General features: G+C 40.4%; 1 protein-coding gene across 10 annotated transcripts in view; it reads right to left on the reverse strand.

Annotated features, from left to right (window-relative positions):
- The window catches only part of VPS39 (VPS39 subunit of HOPS complex), a 49,639-nt gene that overhangs the window by 21,015 nt on the left and 12,625 nt on the right, over window positions 1-15,999 (reverse strand). For 5 of the 10 annotated variants that reach the window (XR_010151648.1, XM_009428891.5, XM_009428889.5 and 2 more), the window contains 6 exons: window positions 11,785-11,849; window positions 11,414-11,456; window positions 9,398-9,492; window positions 8,042-8,140; window positions 7,555-7,647; window positions 4,775-4,958 (listed from right to left, as the gene is read on the reverse strand). Coding sequence is in view for 7 of the 10 variants with exons in the window: in XM_009428891.5 (XP_009427166.1) it covers window positions 4,775-4,958; window positions 7,555-7,647; window positions 8,042-8,140; window positions 9,398-9,492; window positions 11,414-11,456; window positions 11,785-11,849 (579 nt within the window). In the remaining 3 variants the exon portion in view is untranslated. Of the gene's footprint in view, window positions 1-4,774; window positions 4,959-7,554; window positions 7,648-8,041; window positions 8,141-9,397; window positions 9,550-11,050; window positions 11,095-11,413; window positions 11,457-11,784; window positions 11,850-12,354; window positions 12,388-15,999 lie in introns of those variants that run through there. The other 5 variants (XR_010151646.1, XR_010151647.1, XM_009428890.5 and 2 more) reach the window with 2 other exon arrangements.

Below are 15,999 nucleotides of genomic sequence, written 5' to 3' on the forward strand. Positions count from 1 at the left end.
GTGTGATGCTCCACCTGATGGCTGCTATGGTTTGGCTATTTTTATTCTCTCCCCAACTTATGCATTGGACACTTAATCCTCAGTGCAAAAGTGTTGGGAGGTGGGGCCTAATGGGAGGTGTTTAGGTGGTGAGGCTCCAGCCTCATCAACAGATTAATGCACTATAAAAAGGGCTTGTGGAGTGGGTTCTCTCTCTTCTGCCATGTGAGAATGCAGAGCTCATCTTTCTCTTACCCTTCTCCTTCCACCATGTGAAGGAGCATCAAGAAGGCCCTTACCAGACACCAGATGCCGGCACCCTGATCTGGGACTTCCAAGTCTCCAAAACTGTGAGGAAACAAATTTCTGGTTTTTATAAATTACCTAGTCTGTGGTATTCTGTTATAGCTGCACAAATGAACTAAGACATGGCTTAATGGTACACAGAGAAGGTGGCTGGATGGACTTCTCAGTGAAGGCATTTCTATTTGATACTTGCTGTCGAGTCTTAAAATTGTTTTCCTCTATTATATCTAAAAAAAAACCTTTCATTCATCTATCCATGACCCCAAATTTACCCTTCTGATCCAGTACAAATTATTGGGTTATACTCCTTTTCTTCACTCTTCCTCTCTCTTTTGAAAATAACTTTTAATATATCCACTATATTTTTCTGTACTTTTTGACAAGCATGTGACAGTCCAAAGCTTAAAATGCTGGATGAAGCAGAACAATTCCACACAGTGCTAAAGAAGTCAGCATGCAAAAAGCAGACTGACAAAACCATAAAATCATTGCAAATCAAGTCTTCCAATATTTGAGAAGTTGTATGGTGAAGGAGATTTAACATAAATGGAGGGAATTTAGAAAATAAGCAACACAAAACATATCTTTAAAAACACAAATCTCAGAACAAGACTGAATAAGGATCTGCTTTACCTTACACTGAACTGTAAGATAAATTTATTGTTTGTATACTATATGAAACATAATTTCACTAACTTAGAGATAATAGGAATATTTTCTATGACTATATTCTGTGCTATATCAAGAATCAGTAAAGAACTACAGTGAGATATCACCTCATACGCCTTTAGGATGGCTACTATTAAAAAAATGAAAATAACAAGTGTTGACAAGAATATGGAAAAATTGGAACCCTTGTGCACTGTTGGTGGGACTGTAAAATGGTGTGGCCGCTATGGAAAACAGTATGGTGGTTCCTCAGAAAATTAAAAATAGAATCACCATATGGTCCAGGAATCCCATTTCTGGGTACATATTCAGAACAGTTGAAAATCAGGATTTCAAGGAGATATTTGCACACACATGTTCGTAGCAGCATTACTCACAGCAGCCAATGGTGAAAGTAACCCAAGTACCCACGAACAGATGGATGGATAAACAAAATGTGGTGTATACATACAGTGGAATATTATTACTTTTTTAAGTAATTATTTTATTACCTTTTTAAGTGGAATATATATTACCTTTTTAAGGTTCAGCCTTAAAAAGGAAGGCATGAACCTTGAGGACATTATGCTAAATTAAACAAGGCAGTCACAGAAAGACAAATACTGTATGATTTCCCTTATATGAGGTATCTAGAAGATGTCAAATTCATAGAAGCAGAAAGGAGAATGGTGGCTTCAGGGACTGGAGGGAGAAGAACTGAGGAGTTGTTAATGGATATAGAGTTTCAGTTTTGCAACATAAAAAAGTTCTGAAGATCTATTGTACCACAATGTTAACATACGTAATACCACTTAACTGTACACTTAAAAATGGTTCAGGTGGTAAATTGTATGTTATGTGTTTTTTACATTTAAAAATAAAAATGTTTTTAAAAGTAAAAAAATTAGTAAAAAGCAAACCACTAGATGCATAATTACCACATAGAAATTTAACTTCAAAATATATATTCATAAAAATAATTTCTTAGTGTGTCTAATTTGCTAATATTTCTAATTATCCTTTTTTTTTTTTTTTTTTTTTGAGACAGAGTCTCTCTCTATAGGCCGGGCTGGAATGCAGTGAGTGGTGTGATCACGGCTTACTGCCGCCTCCATCTCCCAGGCTCAAGCAATCCTCCCACCTCAGCCACCCAAGTCCTGGGAATATATGCGTACAGCACGATGCCCAGCTAATTTCTTAAATGTATTTTTTGTAGAGACAGGGTCTCACTATGTTGCCCAGGCTGGTCTCAAACTCCTGGGCTCAAGCAGTCCTCCTGCCTCAGCCTCCCAATGTGCTGGGATTACAGGCATGAGTCGCTGCACTAGTTTAATTATCCATTTTCTGATAAAAAGTTTTTCCTATTATATTTGCAATTTATACTATCAATGAATAGTACAATAAAATTTCAAAGCTATGAGGGAACTCAGAAATGAGTAACTTGAGAACTAAGTTGTATTTCTATCATTTTGAATGCTACTGCTATTATGCTGATATTTTTCATCTTACCAGAAAAATGAAATTAAAAGCATATTGTTTTATATTGAATTTTTTATTTTCTTTTTATGCTGGCCTCATTTTGAAAAGTTAGTACAATTTTCTTTAGTGCTAACTTGTATAACATATGTAAAATTTCTTTCTCCTTTTAATATCTGTCCCACTTGAATACGTTCTCATTTAATTAAAAAGGTAATCTATAACAGAAACCCCTTTGGTTGTCATATCTTCTGTTGACAACAGAGATGGTCTGGATCTCTTTATATCTCCAAAAGTTGGGAGACTGGCTGGTGTACAGCAGGCATATAAATAATGACTGACCAGGATAATGATGCAATTATTCAGCAAGCATTTTCTTACATGCTCTGATGTTTCAGGCACTGTACTACGTAGTAAGGACTCAAAGTGGATCAAGACATGCATCCAGACCTCACAGAGCTCCTACAGGAACAGAGGAGACAGATCGCTCAGGTGTGACAAGTTGCTGTGACAGAGATACCTGAAAGGGTTACGGAAGCACCAAGAAGTGACTAATCCTGCCTGTAGGTCAAAGGAGACCTCACAGGGCAAGTGCCTCAAAACTTTCTTCAGCAGTAAGACACAGACATGGTTTTGAGAAGCACTGATGAAGGCCCCAGGCACTAACGAAGGTTGGAAGACAGGAACTCTCATCCTGGGAAATCAGAAACACGCTTGACTTTTACATGCCTCTTAAACTCATCTACCAAAGTTCCTCTTCTGAAGGGAAAACAAGGTCGCCTAGAACATCGGGAAAGCCTCTCATAAAGCCCCATAAGCCCCTCAAACTTGTGACTATCCATAATCCTGGGCCTTTTAAAATACTGACCTTTTGATTTCTCTTCCTTCTAGTCTACTTATCTCTAACCACAACCAGAACAATCACCCTAGAACATGATGTGTTTTTTTGTTTTTTGTTTTTTTTTTGAGACGGGAGTCTCGCTCTGTCACCCACGCTGGAGTGCAGTGGCGCAATCTCGGCTCACCGCAACTTCCCCCTCCCTTCAAGCAGTTCTCCTGCCTCAACCTCCCAAGTAGCTGGGACCACAGGCACACACTGCCACACTCAGCTAGTTTTTTTTTTTTTTTTTTTTTCGTGTTTGAGACATGGTTTCACCATGTTGCCCAGGCTGATTGTGAACTCCTGAGCTTAGGCAATCTGCCTGCCTCAGCCTCCCAAAGTGCTAGGATTACAGGCGTGAGCCACTGCGCCCGGCCGGAACATGATGCTTTTATCAAGACATTCTACCATTCAGGAATCTACTGCTCCCAGACCTTCTCACGGACATCTACCAACTGGCCCTATTTCACTGCTCTGTAATTCAGACCACCTGTATCAAGTCAGGCTCTGTAATACCCTCTCCCAAATCGGCATGTCTTTCTTTGGACTTCTACTCATTTATCGGGCTTTCTGCCTGGATTGAATGGAAATTTTTCTTCAAGCCAAGTTCCAAACTCCCTGCCTGACCTAGTCCATAGTCCAGTCTTACCTATGTAATGAAACTTCTTCCTAATTAAACAACAAACTTCCCTTTCTCTGAACTACTGAATTTTAACTCATCCAATTTAACACCTTAAGCAGTGCCTTGTTTTGTCTCTTTATCCAAGACTGTAACCCTTGTCTCCAGAGACAGGGGTCTTTAAAGACAGAAAGCATGTCAGTACGTCCCACTTCACAGCAGTAACTATTTTAGTAATGCTCACTCTTCCGACTGAAAATAAAATGGGGCAAGAGTGGTTATATGCTTCTAGGCAATTCCATTGTGGAGAGCTGGGAACCTGAAGCAAGCATAAGAACAGAAGCACCTAATGCGTAGAATAGAGGCTGACACCTAAATCACCTAAATGTTGTCTGTGCCTCTAAGCTACAAAAAAAAAAAAAAAAGCAACAATAGAAAAACCCTTCAACATGGAATTACTATATCAAAAACCCTTCAATATGGAATTACTCATACTATAGGAATACACAAGGAATTTCCACTAATTTCCAAATGTAGTCCATTTGGCAGAGGACACAATCAAAACTCTTAAAAAAAGGAGGAAGAAAAAAACTAAGAAGTAAAAAATAGCAGTAGATAATCACTTCCTAAAATAAACATTTCTGTTTATATGTTTTCCCCCTCTGGAGTAAAACTCAGCTTCTTGCAAGAACTAGACTATCCCATTTTTAATGACCCTAAAATGTCATCTACTTATAAGAAGGGGAACTGAAAGTGAATGACACAATGTAAATCAGTCTGCTAAAGCTACGAATGGGACTCCGTTCTGCAGGAATGGCACACAACCTCAACCCAAAGTGGGAAACAGCAGCTACTGTTGGTCTCACCCATGGCCACTGGTATGTCCGTCCAGTTTAGGGCACATTTCTGTGTGCAGATCCCTTCCTCATTGAGTACCACGGTGAGATCATCCTGGCCCACAGCCACTTTTCCATCTGCCAGAGGTGCAACTAAGGGCTCCAGCTGTTTTCCTGTTGGAAAGAGCTCTTTGATGGACCCCTTTCCATCCACCTATAGGAAGAAACAGAGTGAGTCACCTAGCATTCCCCAGCCACAGGTAGGAACACAGGAAAAATCCAGATAGAACCCGAAACCTAGAGAAGCCAATAATATTCCTTGTTTGACATAAGAAAATGTTACAGAGTTTATTATAATAACCGTTGTTATCACAATGTAAAACCCATTCTCTAATGCAAAGGAAAGCATCTAGCCTGGCAACTGACAATGCCAGGTGCTGGCAAGAATGCAGAGCAACTAGAACTCGCATTCACTGCTGGTGGGAATGCAAAATGGTGCAGCTGTTTTGTTTGTTGGTTTCTTACAAAGTTTAAGATACACTTGCCATATGCCCCTTAAAGATACACTTACCATATGCCCCAGCAATCCCATTCCCAGGCATTTGCCCAGGAATGCCAATGTATGTTTACACAAACACTTGTATGCAAATGTCTTAGATGCTTATTCAAAATTGCTAAAAATTGAAAACAACTTTTTTTTTTTTTTTTTTTGGAGACAGTCTTGTTCTGTCGCCCAGGCTGGAGTGCAGTGGCACAATCTCAGCTCACTGCAACCTCCGCCTCCTGGGTTCAAACAATCCTCCTGCCTCAGCCTCCTGAGTAGCTGGAACTACAGGCGTGTGCCACCACGCCAGGCTAATTTTTTTTTTTGTATTTTTAGTAGAGATGGGGTTTCACCGTGTTAGCCAGGATGGTCTCAATCTCCTGACCTCGTGATCCACCCGCCACGGCCTCCCAAAGTGCTGGGATTAAAGGTGTGAGCCACTGCGCCTGGCCGAAATCAACTTTGTCCATCAACTGATGAATGGATAAACAAACACCTTGCCATAGACTACTATTCAGCCATGAAAAAGAATAAACTGTTAACACACACAACAACATGGATAAATCTCCAGTGCATTCTGCTAAGTGAAAGAAGCCAGACTCAAAAGCCTACATATTGTGTCATTCAATTTATATGACATTCTGGAAAAGGCAAAGCTATAGGAGATGAAGAACAGATGAGTGGTTACCAGAGGTCTAGGAACAGAAGGAGAGGCTGACTTCAATATGAGGGAATTTTGGGGGGTGATGGTAGTGTTGTGAATCTCGATTGTGGCATTAGTCACATAAATCTAAGCATTTGTCAAAACACAGAACTGTACACCAAAAAGAATAAATTTTACTGTATGTAAATAAGTAATTTCTGAATAGCCTGGTCCTAAAGCAAGGTTTCCCACCCTGAAGGTGATGTCAGCATCCAAGGCAGTCAGAGAACTGAGAGCCTTAAGTCCAGCTTTTGCTCAGTTCCCTTATTCCTTGTGCGCTCTCTCACCATCTGTAGGCCTACTTGCTATTGAGTCAGTGGCACAGCAGTGACTCCTCCAGGAGTCTGCAACTCTGATGCTGATAAAATTAGGATAGTCAAATGACACAAAGATGGAACAAATATATTAACAAGATAACAATGGGGCCAGGCATGGTGGCTGTAATCTCAGCACTTTGGGAGGCTGAGGCAGGAGGGCTGCTTGAGCCCAGGAGTTTAAGACCAGCCTATGCAACATATTGTGACCCCATCTCTACAAAAATACAAAAAAAAAATACAAAAATTAGCTGAGCATGGTGGTAGGCATCTGGGCTACCTGGGAGGCTGAGGTGGGAGGATTGCTTGAGCCCAGGAGATGGAGGTTGCAGTGAGCCAAGATCCTGCCACTGCACTCCAGCCTGGGTGACAGAGGGGTACCCTGTCTCAAATAAAATAAAATAAAATAAAATAAAATAAAATAAAATAAAATAACCAATGAAGAGCTCAACCAGTGGAAGATAGAGAGAAAGGCTTCTAGAATTGCCATGTCTGAATTACAAGGGGTGTGAAGCTAAGAGATTTAGATTATTCAATGAAATGAACAGTGTATCAATCTTTTCTACATATAGTATGCATATTGGAGAAAAACAATGTCATGGATATTTACAACTTACGTTAAGAGAAAACACAGGTCATAAAACAATTGTATAGCATAGTATTTTTACAAATAGGATGGAAGTTCATATACCAAGAAGTTGGCAGTGACTATTTCTGAGTGGGGGGACTATGGTTGATTTGCACTTCCTTTATCTCCTGATCTATATTTTCTGTAATAAACACGTGTAAAAACACGTGGCTTTTGAAATTTAAAAAAATAGTGAGAATCACTTTTAGTACAAATATACAAAAAGATTTGACGGCAGGAGAGGAAACTCAAAGTCTTAAAAATACTTAAGTTTATACTAAAATTGGTTTAAAATTCCTAAGCACTGAAGCCTTAGGATAGCAGTCCATGATGATCCACTGGACAGAGGCAAACAGCCTTCATTATCTGTCCCAATAGTAAAATACACACTGTGGATCATCATTACGTAAAGAACTGAGCATTGACTCTTGGACTGACTTAAGTTACAAAGATATCCTATTTGTGAAAAATGCTGAGCATGAATGATAACTACACATACAAATAACAAATCCTGTTATGCCAAAAGCTCTACTTAAAGTGGTCGCTTGACCTGGAGTTCGGAGCAGATAATCATCTTCCCCAAGATAAACTAATGATATTTGCAAAATAATAAGATTTTACCCTTATTAGGTAGTAGTCTCTCTTGAAACCCACACAGATAGAATTTTCACACCACGCCATGGACTTGGGCACATCTGGCACACTAAAGTCCCCCTGAAAAAAGAGAGCAAGGATCTGAATGAAATAAATATTTTTTTAAAAAATCATGACTTTCCTGTTATTCTGCAACCTCCATTCTGCAAAACAACCCTCACCCTCATCGGGCACAATTCTACAGGCACAAGGCCAGGAAACTACCCTTAATAAAAATACAAGTCCATGAACTGGACAACGTACATTTGGAAAAGGTGAAAACCCACTTTGAAATAAACCAATCTATAAAAACACTGTAGAATCATATTACAAGTAGGCATCAACAAGCTCTCATGCACTTCATACCAGAGTATTCATTTGCGTAGAATGACAAGACTGGAGTCCTGAACTTCACTAGAACCGAGCCACTGCAGCAGCTCCCACCCAACCATGGACCAAGGAACAGTGGACTTACCTGCAATTCATGAAATTCCCTGTCCTTCCAGAAATAGAGCTGCAGCTTCTTTTTTACTGCCACACACATCCGTAACACCTCCTCACCGGTCTCTGTGTGCTGGGAGGAGACATGCAGAGCAAATGAAAATACAATGACTCTCTCTAACTGAGTGATAACTAAATTAGAGATTGTCTACCTTGAAATTGCTACTAATCTGAAAATTCCCTGTAACACAGTCATCCTGCCAGGAAAGCTGAGCAGAACACCATTCTCTAAGATGCGCTAAGCAACAAGTGACTGAGGAACACTTCCTCCCAAAGGGTTGCCAGCCAAAGACCACAGCACCAGCAAATCACATGGACATTCACAATTCAGAGGAGAAAATCCTGGGGCAGTCCTTCCCCTATATAACTCCTCCCTCCTTTTTGCTCTTAAATGTTTCTTGTTCCTGGCTGTCAATGCATGCTGGGTCAAGGGTGACCATGTGCCAGTGACATCAAGCCCACTTTTAAGCCTTTAAAGAGCAAGGAAAAGAGTATTCCTAAGCATAAAATGATGCAGTGTCAATGTAGAACATAAATGCTAAAAAATGGTAAGTTGAGTAGAGAGAGGGGTGAGGCAGATTCTGAAGAATGCAAGAATGATAAATTGGCAAAAATAAAGAGAGATATCTTTTCTGAACAATGAAAAGTCCCTAATGACAAAGACCTCAGTGATCTGTTTAGAACAAGAGTCCATTTAATGTCTTATAATTATCTTCATGATATTGTTACAGTCTTGCTTTCCCAATAATGGTTTGTCCAGGATGAGAGTTTTTGTCCTCGGTTAGCTGCCTCTTGCCAATAGTATTAGATTCTCATTAACCCACGCACAGGGAATGCAAACGCTTCAACTTCACACTATGCACCAATAGAGAAATTTCTCTAATACAATTAAATATTCTCTTTGGGCCGGGTGCAGTGGCTTATGCCTGTAATCCCAGCACTTTGGGAGGCCAAGGTCACCTAAGGTCAGGAGTTCGAGACTAGCCTGGCCAACATGGTGAAACCCCATCTCTAATTTAAAAAAATACAAAAAATAGCCGGACGTGGTGGTGCACACCTGTAGTCCCAGCTACACAGGAGGCTGAGGCAAGAGAATCACTTGAGCCCAAGAGGCAGGGGTTGCAGTGAGCCGAGATCGTGCCACTACACTCTAGCCTGGGCGACAGAACAAGACTCCATCTCAGGAAAAAAATAAATAAATAAATAATCTTTGGAGTCTCTGTTGGGTATGGATCATCAGTGTCATTCTTCCCATCTAATGGTAGGAATGATGTAGGAAAGACTGTATTGATTAAAGCATAAAGCCAAATTTCATCTTGGGTAAACTTACCTGGAGGTCACAAGTAAACAGTGATGCTCCCTTTGCCTTTGAAACCGTAGTGATTTGTTGAAATGTCAATAGGTCATGGACATAAATGTTATTTTCTGTTTGGGAGGAGGTATAACATCAGGATCAATGATCATAATTCTCTAGCATAGCCACTATCGAGGCAAAAAAAGTAACTGTGTTAACATCTAGAAGAAGCAAATGGCAGATGTTGGTTGAAGATGTCCCTTCAGTTTCACTAGGATGATTCATTCTCACCTATAACCAGTACAAAGCATTTAAGAGGTCACTTGGTCTTCTAAACTTGGATATTTTCTTCCTTAAACATTTGAGCTTGGCCCGGCATGGTGGCTCACACCTGTCATCCCAGCACTTTGGGAGGCTGAGACAGGCAGATCACTTGAGGTCAAGAGTTTGAGACCAGCCTGGGTAACACAGTGAAACCCTGTCTCTACTAAAAATACAAAAATCAGCTGGGCATGGTGGTGGGTGCCTGTAATCCCAGCTACTCAGGGAGTTGAAGCAGGAGAATCCCTTGACCCAGGGGGTCAGAAGTTGCAGTGAGCCAGGGCTGCACCACTACACTCCAGCCTGGGCGACAGAGTGAGACTCCGTCTCAAAAAAAAAAAAAAAAATTGGGGCTGACTTGAGTAAAAGAGATCTTTCACTTCCAAAACACTCTTTTTTTTTTTTTTTTTTTTTTTTTTTTTTTTTTTTGAGGCACGGTCTCACTCTGTTGCCCAGGCTAGAGTGCATCAACAAAAGGGGCATGATCTCAGCTCACTACAGCCTTAACCTCCTTGAGACTCAAGTGATCCTCCTACCTCAGCCTCCTGAGTAGCTAGGACTACAGGCATGCACCACCACACCTGGCTAATTTTGTTTATTTTTTGTGGAGATGAGGTCTCCCTGTGTTGCCCAGGCTGGTCTCAAACTCCTGGACTCAAGTGATCCTCCTGCCTTAGCCTCCCAAAGTGCTGGGATTACTGGTGTGAGCCACTGCACCCAGTCCAAAGCACTCTTATACTCTGTCCATTTCAAGTCTGAAATATTATGATGCAGTATTTATACAAGAAATGGCTTTCAAAGCTACTCACATTAGGAGGCTCCAATTAGAAAAGGGAAATCCCCTGTGCATTTTCTAACCCATGGCAATGATTTCTTTCCTAGCAAAGCAATCAAAATAATCATTTTACCTGGGCCTCGTATCTAGTTTTAGTCATGAAGATTAAGTTACCTCAGATGTTTATCTGTGGACCCAGGAACAACATTTAACATGATTTTACTCTTTGGGCCCCAGGGTCAACAGCGCAAAGTGTGAGATCAGCTGCTAGTCCCCTGCATGTCCAGAAAAGGCCTCACTGGCTGCTTTCTATGAAACCATGGTTTTTCACATGAGGGCCTCAAAAGTGTAGCCCTGCTCTGTCTCTTACCTGATATCCTGCCAATCTCCACCACATATCCTTAGTCTGGCCACAATAAACAATTTGCCACAAACTGCCACATCTCAAGGCCTTTGTTCTAGTTGTTCCCTGTGTTTGTGATACGCTGCTGGCCTCTTTTCCTACTGAAAGTCTAGTTATCTACTAGACAATATAGTCCCTCCCATTACCAAGATTCCACAACACTTTTTATAAATTTTCACTGTTAACTTACCACATTGTATCGTGATTACTTCCTGTCATTTAGTCTTCATAATCAGAATGTAAGTCTCAAAGATAGCAACCATGTCTCACTGAACTTGGTATCCCGAATGTCTAGTCCAGACTTTGCATAGAATAGGCTCAATAAATATTTGATCAATGAACGAATGAATGAATAAAGTGAGACTCCTTGGAGAGAAGAGTTCGAGTCTATGGAGGATGCTGCTGCCTTTATTAACCATGTACCCTGTTATACCAGGTTTGGAACACGTCAGTTCATTGTTAAGTAACCACTATCAAATTAACCATGAAAGGATTAATTAGGTCATATCTTTTCTTGTTAGATACAGGATACAAATGCAACTCCTTTTCTTACCTAACAAGCTGACCAGAATCTTAAACTGGGAAACCACATGGATCTGGAAAATAGCAAATCATGAGACCCAATTAAACATTTCTGACAAGGTTTAGCAAATGTTCATTCAGTAACAGTACTAAAAAGGGACCACGGAGCCTATCCAGTTACAGGGATCTCACTGATTTTTCTGGGCATTATAATTTCTGTGATTATCATTTCTGCTTGTGAGAGAGAATCTCAGGCACATGATATATGAGCAGACACTCCTGCATAAATGGAAGGTCAAAGAGAAGAGGATTCAGAGTTAATAAATAACATTACCAAAGTTCTAGTCTGACAGGGTCTCATGTAAGTCAAATATTCTTGTAAGGACTGCCATCACTGCTTACCTGCTGAATCTTTTTGGAGAAGTTCTTATTGGATTTCTCTAGTGTCACTTCAAATCTGTTGCAACCTATGGAAAAGAAATAAACATTGGTAGTTCCAAATACAGGGATACATAGAAAAACCACTACTAGAAAAATACTGCTCCATACTGCTCTCCTACATAAATCTTTAGAAGTTCCTGAAAGACTAAAAATCAGAGATCTAAATAGCCAGCTCTCTTACAAGCACTATAAGATGCTTTCAACTCCAATTTTAGAGCAGAGCGTTTCATGCACCTTCACTCGGCATCAGCAGAAAGGATCACACAAAGTTCACTGAAGCGGCAAGGTACTCGTGAGTCTGAAGATCTTATCTTGCAAAATCAGTACCTTGGCAAAGTGTTCCACAAGGAAGGGTGTAAAAAGTAACAGTCAAATATAAGAGCCCAAGCCATGAAACCCAGCCCAAAGCATCCTTATATCTAGACCAACTAATTTCCAGCAACTATTCTAACTAAGTTCTGTATCACGGAGACAGAGCAAACACTCAAACCCATCTCCAGAGCTAAAGCAATTCAATGCGTCTACACTTACTGCCACTTTCAGGTGATGCTACATCTGCTGGCACTGTTACAAAAAAGTGGAAGAAAGTTATATACCATAAAAACATGTGAATTCAGCCTTGCTGGGGATGACAAAAATATTCAGCCTCAAAAGTCACCAATGAGTCAAAAAGAGAATAATTATCATCATCATCATCAGAGCAGCTATCATGAAGCAATAACTACATACTGGGTTCTGGGTTTAAAAATTTATATATATTTTTTTCTGTAAACTCACAACTACTCCCAAGAAGTAGGTATTATTATTCCAAGCTCATATTTGAGGGGCATGAGGGGTAAAGCAGTTAGGTAACAGCCAGTGAGGGAGCCTACAAGCAAACCCAGGCTGACTCTAAAGCCTGTGCTCTGAACCCACGCCCTGCTACCTGCCTCCTACTTCATGGACAGGATGCTCGCACTGCTGACCTGAGTTCTTCCCCACAGCTAGCTCTGCCCTTGCCCTCTGGAAATCAGGGAGACTCTTTGGGGCAGCCATAAGAACTCATGCCACCAAAGCTGGTCTTACTTCTTCCATGTGTCCCTCAGCAGAGGGGATGAAGAAAGGGCCCTAAAGTTGCAGGGAGTGTGCCCTGGTATTCTGCTGTTACATTTCATGAGAAAAAAAAACAATTCAGACACTTCCTACACTTGAAAGCGTCCTATTATTGCATTTAATACTTCTCTTTTCTTGTTTTTTTGTTTTGTTTTGTTTTGTTTTGAGACAGAGTCTCATTCTGTTGCCCAGGCCGGAGTGCAGTAGTGCAATCTCAGCTCACTGCAACATCCACCTCCCGGGTTCAAGCAATTCTCGTGCCCTCAGCCTCTGGAGTAGCTGGGATTACAGGCATGTGCCACCATGCCCGGCTAATTTTTGTATTTTTAGTAGAGACAGGGTTTCACCATGCTGGCCAGGCTGGCCTTGAACTCTCGACCTCAGGTGATCCACCCACCTCGGCCTTCCAAAGTGCTGGGATTACAGGAGTGAGCCACTGCCCCCGGCCTATAATTCTCTTTACAAATAGAATTTTCTAAGGCAGAGATTCTTAAACTTTTTTGTCTCAAAATCTTGATAATCTTAAAAATTACTGAGGACCTCAAAGAACTTTTTTGGGGGTTATATACATGAATATTTATGTTAGAAATTTAAATACATACATTTAAAAACATGTATGTATTTAAAAATAACAATAATAACCCCATAAGTAAGAACCCACATCTGCTTCCGCATTTAATCTGTTTTGATAATTTAATTTGTTTTGGTTGAAGTATATGACAAAAAATCTGTCCTCATATAGATACATAGTTGAAAAGGGAAAAGTACTTTAATAGATTTTTCAGATTCTTCTTTGATACTACACCAACACTTAACAAATGTAATTTCTTGTAAAGCGAAATCTCACACCTGTCAATGAACTTTTCATTTTCTGTTACGTCAAAAAACACTGGTCTACCTTACACTTTGAATGTATTTTTTACTCATACATGATTTTAAAACTTCATGCATTAGTCATTTGGAAAATACTGGTTCACTGAGTTATGCAGATTTTCCAATCCAGACCTACATTTCATTACAGGATGTTAAAAAATGACACTCATTATTATCACCCCCAATCTCATCAGAAAAAAACTTTAATTATGGAGAAGCTGTCACACTCAGGGGAGTGAACACAAGTTTTCCATAATTCAATTTTTTTTCTTAAAAGCTCTAACTTTATCATTCACAACAAATACTGCCAGTTGTTTACCTTAAAGTAACAGATTCCCTTTGTTCATAAAAAAAAAAAAAAGCCAAATATCTAAATGGTCTGAAAAAACCACAACCTGTCATTCTTTCAAACAAAAATAATACTCCCTGAAAAAAGTAGCCAGTTTAGCTCGTAACTCAATCACATAAGCATTTTTCCCTTGAGACAGCTATCGGACTTCACACCCTAGCACACAGCAGAAGTGCTTTATGTGTACTTCCCATTATATCATATGAGATTACTAAAAAGATATGTTGCCAAAAGTCAAAATACAATAAAAATAACTTGTACTGCCTAACCAAGAACATTTTTAAGTGAAACTAGCTTTAAAAAAAAACAAAAACAAAAACAAACTGGCCAGGTGTGGTGGCTCACGCCTGTAATCCCAGCACTTTGGGAGGCCGAGAAACCTCCCAGGTGTAGATCACCTGAGGTCAGGAGTTAAAGACCAGACTGGCCAATATGGTGAAATCCTGTCTCTACTGAAAATACAAAAATTAGCCAGGCATGGTGGTGGGCACCTGTAATCCCAGTTACTCAGGAGGCTGAGGCATGAGAATTGCTTGAACCTGGGAGGGGGAGGTTGCAGTGAGCCAAGATTATGCCATTGCATTCCAGCTTAGAAGACAAGTGTGAAATTCCGTCTCAAAAAAAAAAAAAAAAGAAAAAGAAAAGAATAAATAAATAAATAAATAAAACCCATCACTTGAGGCAAGGAGTTTGGGGCCACCCTGGGCAAGAAGAGACACTTCATCTTTACAAGAAGTGAAAAAACTATCTGGGCATGCTGGTGCGTGCCGGTAGTCCTAGCTGCTTGAGAGGCTGAGGCGGGAGGATCGCCTGAGCCTAGGAGTTATAGGTTGCAGTGAGTCATGATTGCACCACTGCACTCTAGTTTGAGTGACAGAATGAGACCATCTCAAAAAAACAAACAAAACCCACTGTGAGCACATGGTGAGAATTACACAATGACCATCAGTACAGCTTGGTACCACTGTTTTTCTCGTTTTTTTTAAAAAGTCTCTATTTGAAGTTAGGTACTACTGTTCTGATTTGTGTTCAGGTGCTAACCAGTTTTAATTACCATTCCTTTTGCACCATCATTGTAAATGTCAATACAGTGGAAAAAAAAAACAAAAAACGAAATGTTTTAGTGTTTCTGCAAACTTGGTTTTGTCCTTGTAGGTCCTCTGAAAGGATCTTGAGGATCCCCAAGGGTCTAGAGACCACACTTTCAGAACACTGCTCTAGGATGACAGCATGACTGAAATAAACCTAGAGTTGTAAAGGCCTCAGACATGAACAAATCTAAGCCCTCTCAGTTCAAAATAAGAGTAGACTGGGCTGGGCACAGTGGCTCATGCCTGTAATCCCAGCACTTTGGGAGGTCGAGGCGGGCGGATCACTTGAGGTCAGGAATTCCAGACCAGCCTGGCCAACATGGTGAAACCCTGTCTCTAAAATAGTACAAAAATTAACTGGGCATGATGGCACGCATCTGTAGTCCCGGAACTTTGGGAGGCTGAGGTGGGCAGATCACTTGAGCCCAGGAATTCAAGTCCAGCCTGGGCAATCTGGTGAAACCCCATCTCTACAAAAGATACAAAAATGGCTCAGCCCAAAATCTCCTTAAGCTGATAAGCAACTTCAGCAAAGTCTCAGGATACAAAATCAATGTGCAAAAATCACAAGCATTCTTATACACCAATAACAGACAAACAGAGAGCCAAATCATGAGTGAACTCCCATTCACAATTGCTTCAAAGAGAATAAAATACCTAGGAATCCAACTTACAAGGGATGTGAAGGACCTCTTCAAGGAGAACTACAAACCACTGCTCAACGAAATAAAAGAGGACACAAATGGAAGAACATTCCATGATCATGGATAG

This window comes from Pan troglodytes, chromosome 16 (assembly GCF_028858775.2).
Source record: "Pan troglodytes isolate AG18354 chromosome 16, NHGRI_mPanTro3-v2.0_pri, whole genome shotgun sequence".
NCBI lineage: Eukaryota > Metazoa > Chordata > Mammalia > Primates > Hominidae > Pan > Pan troglodytes.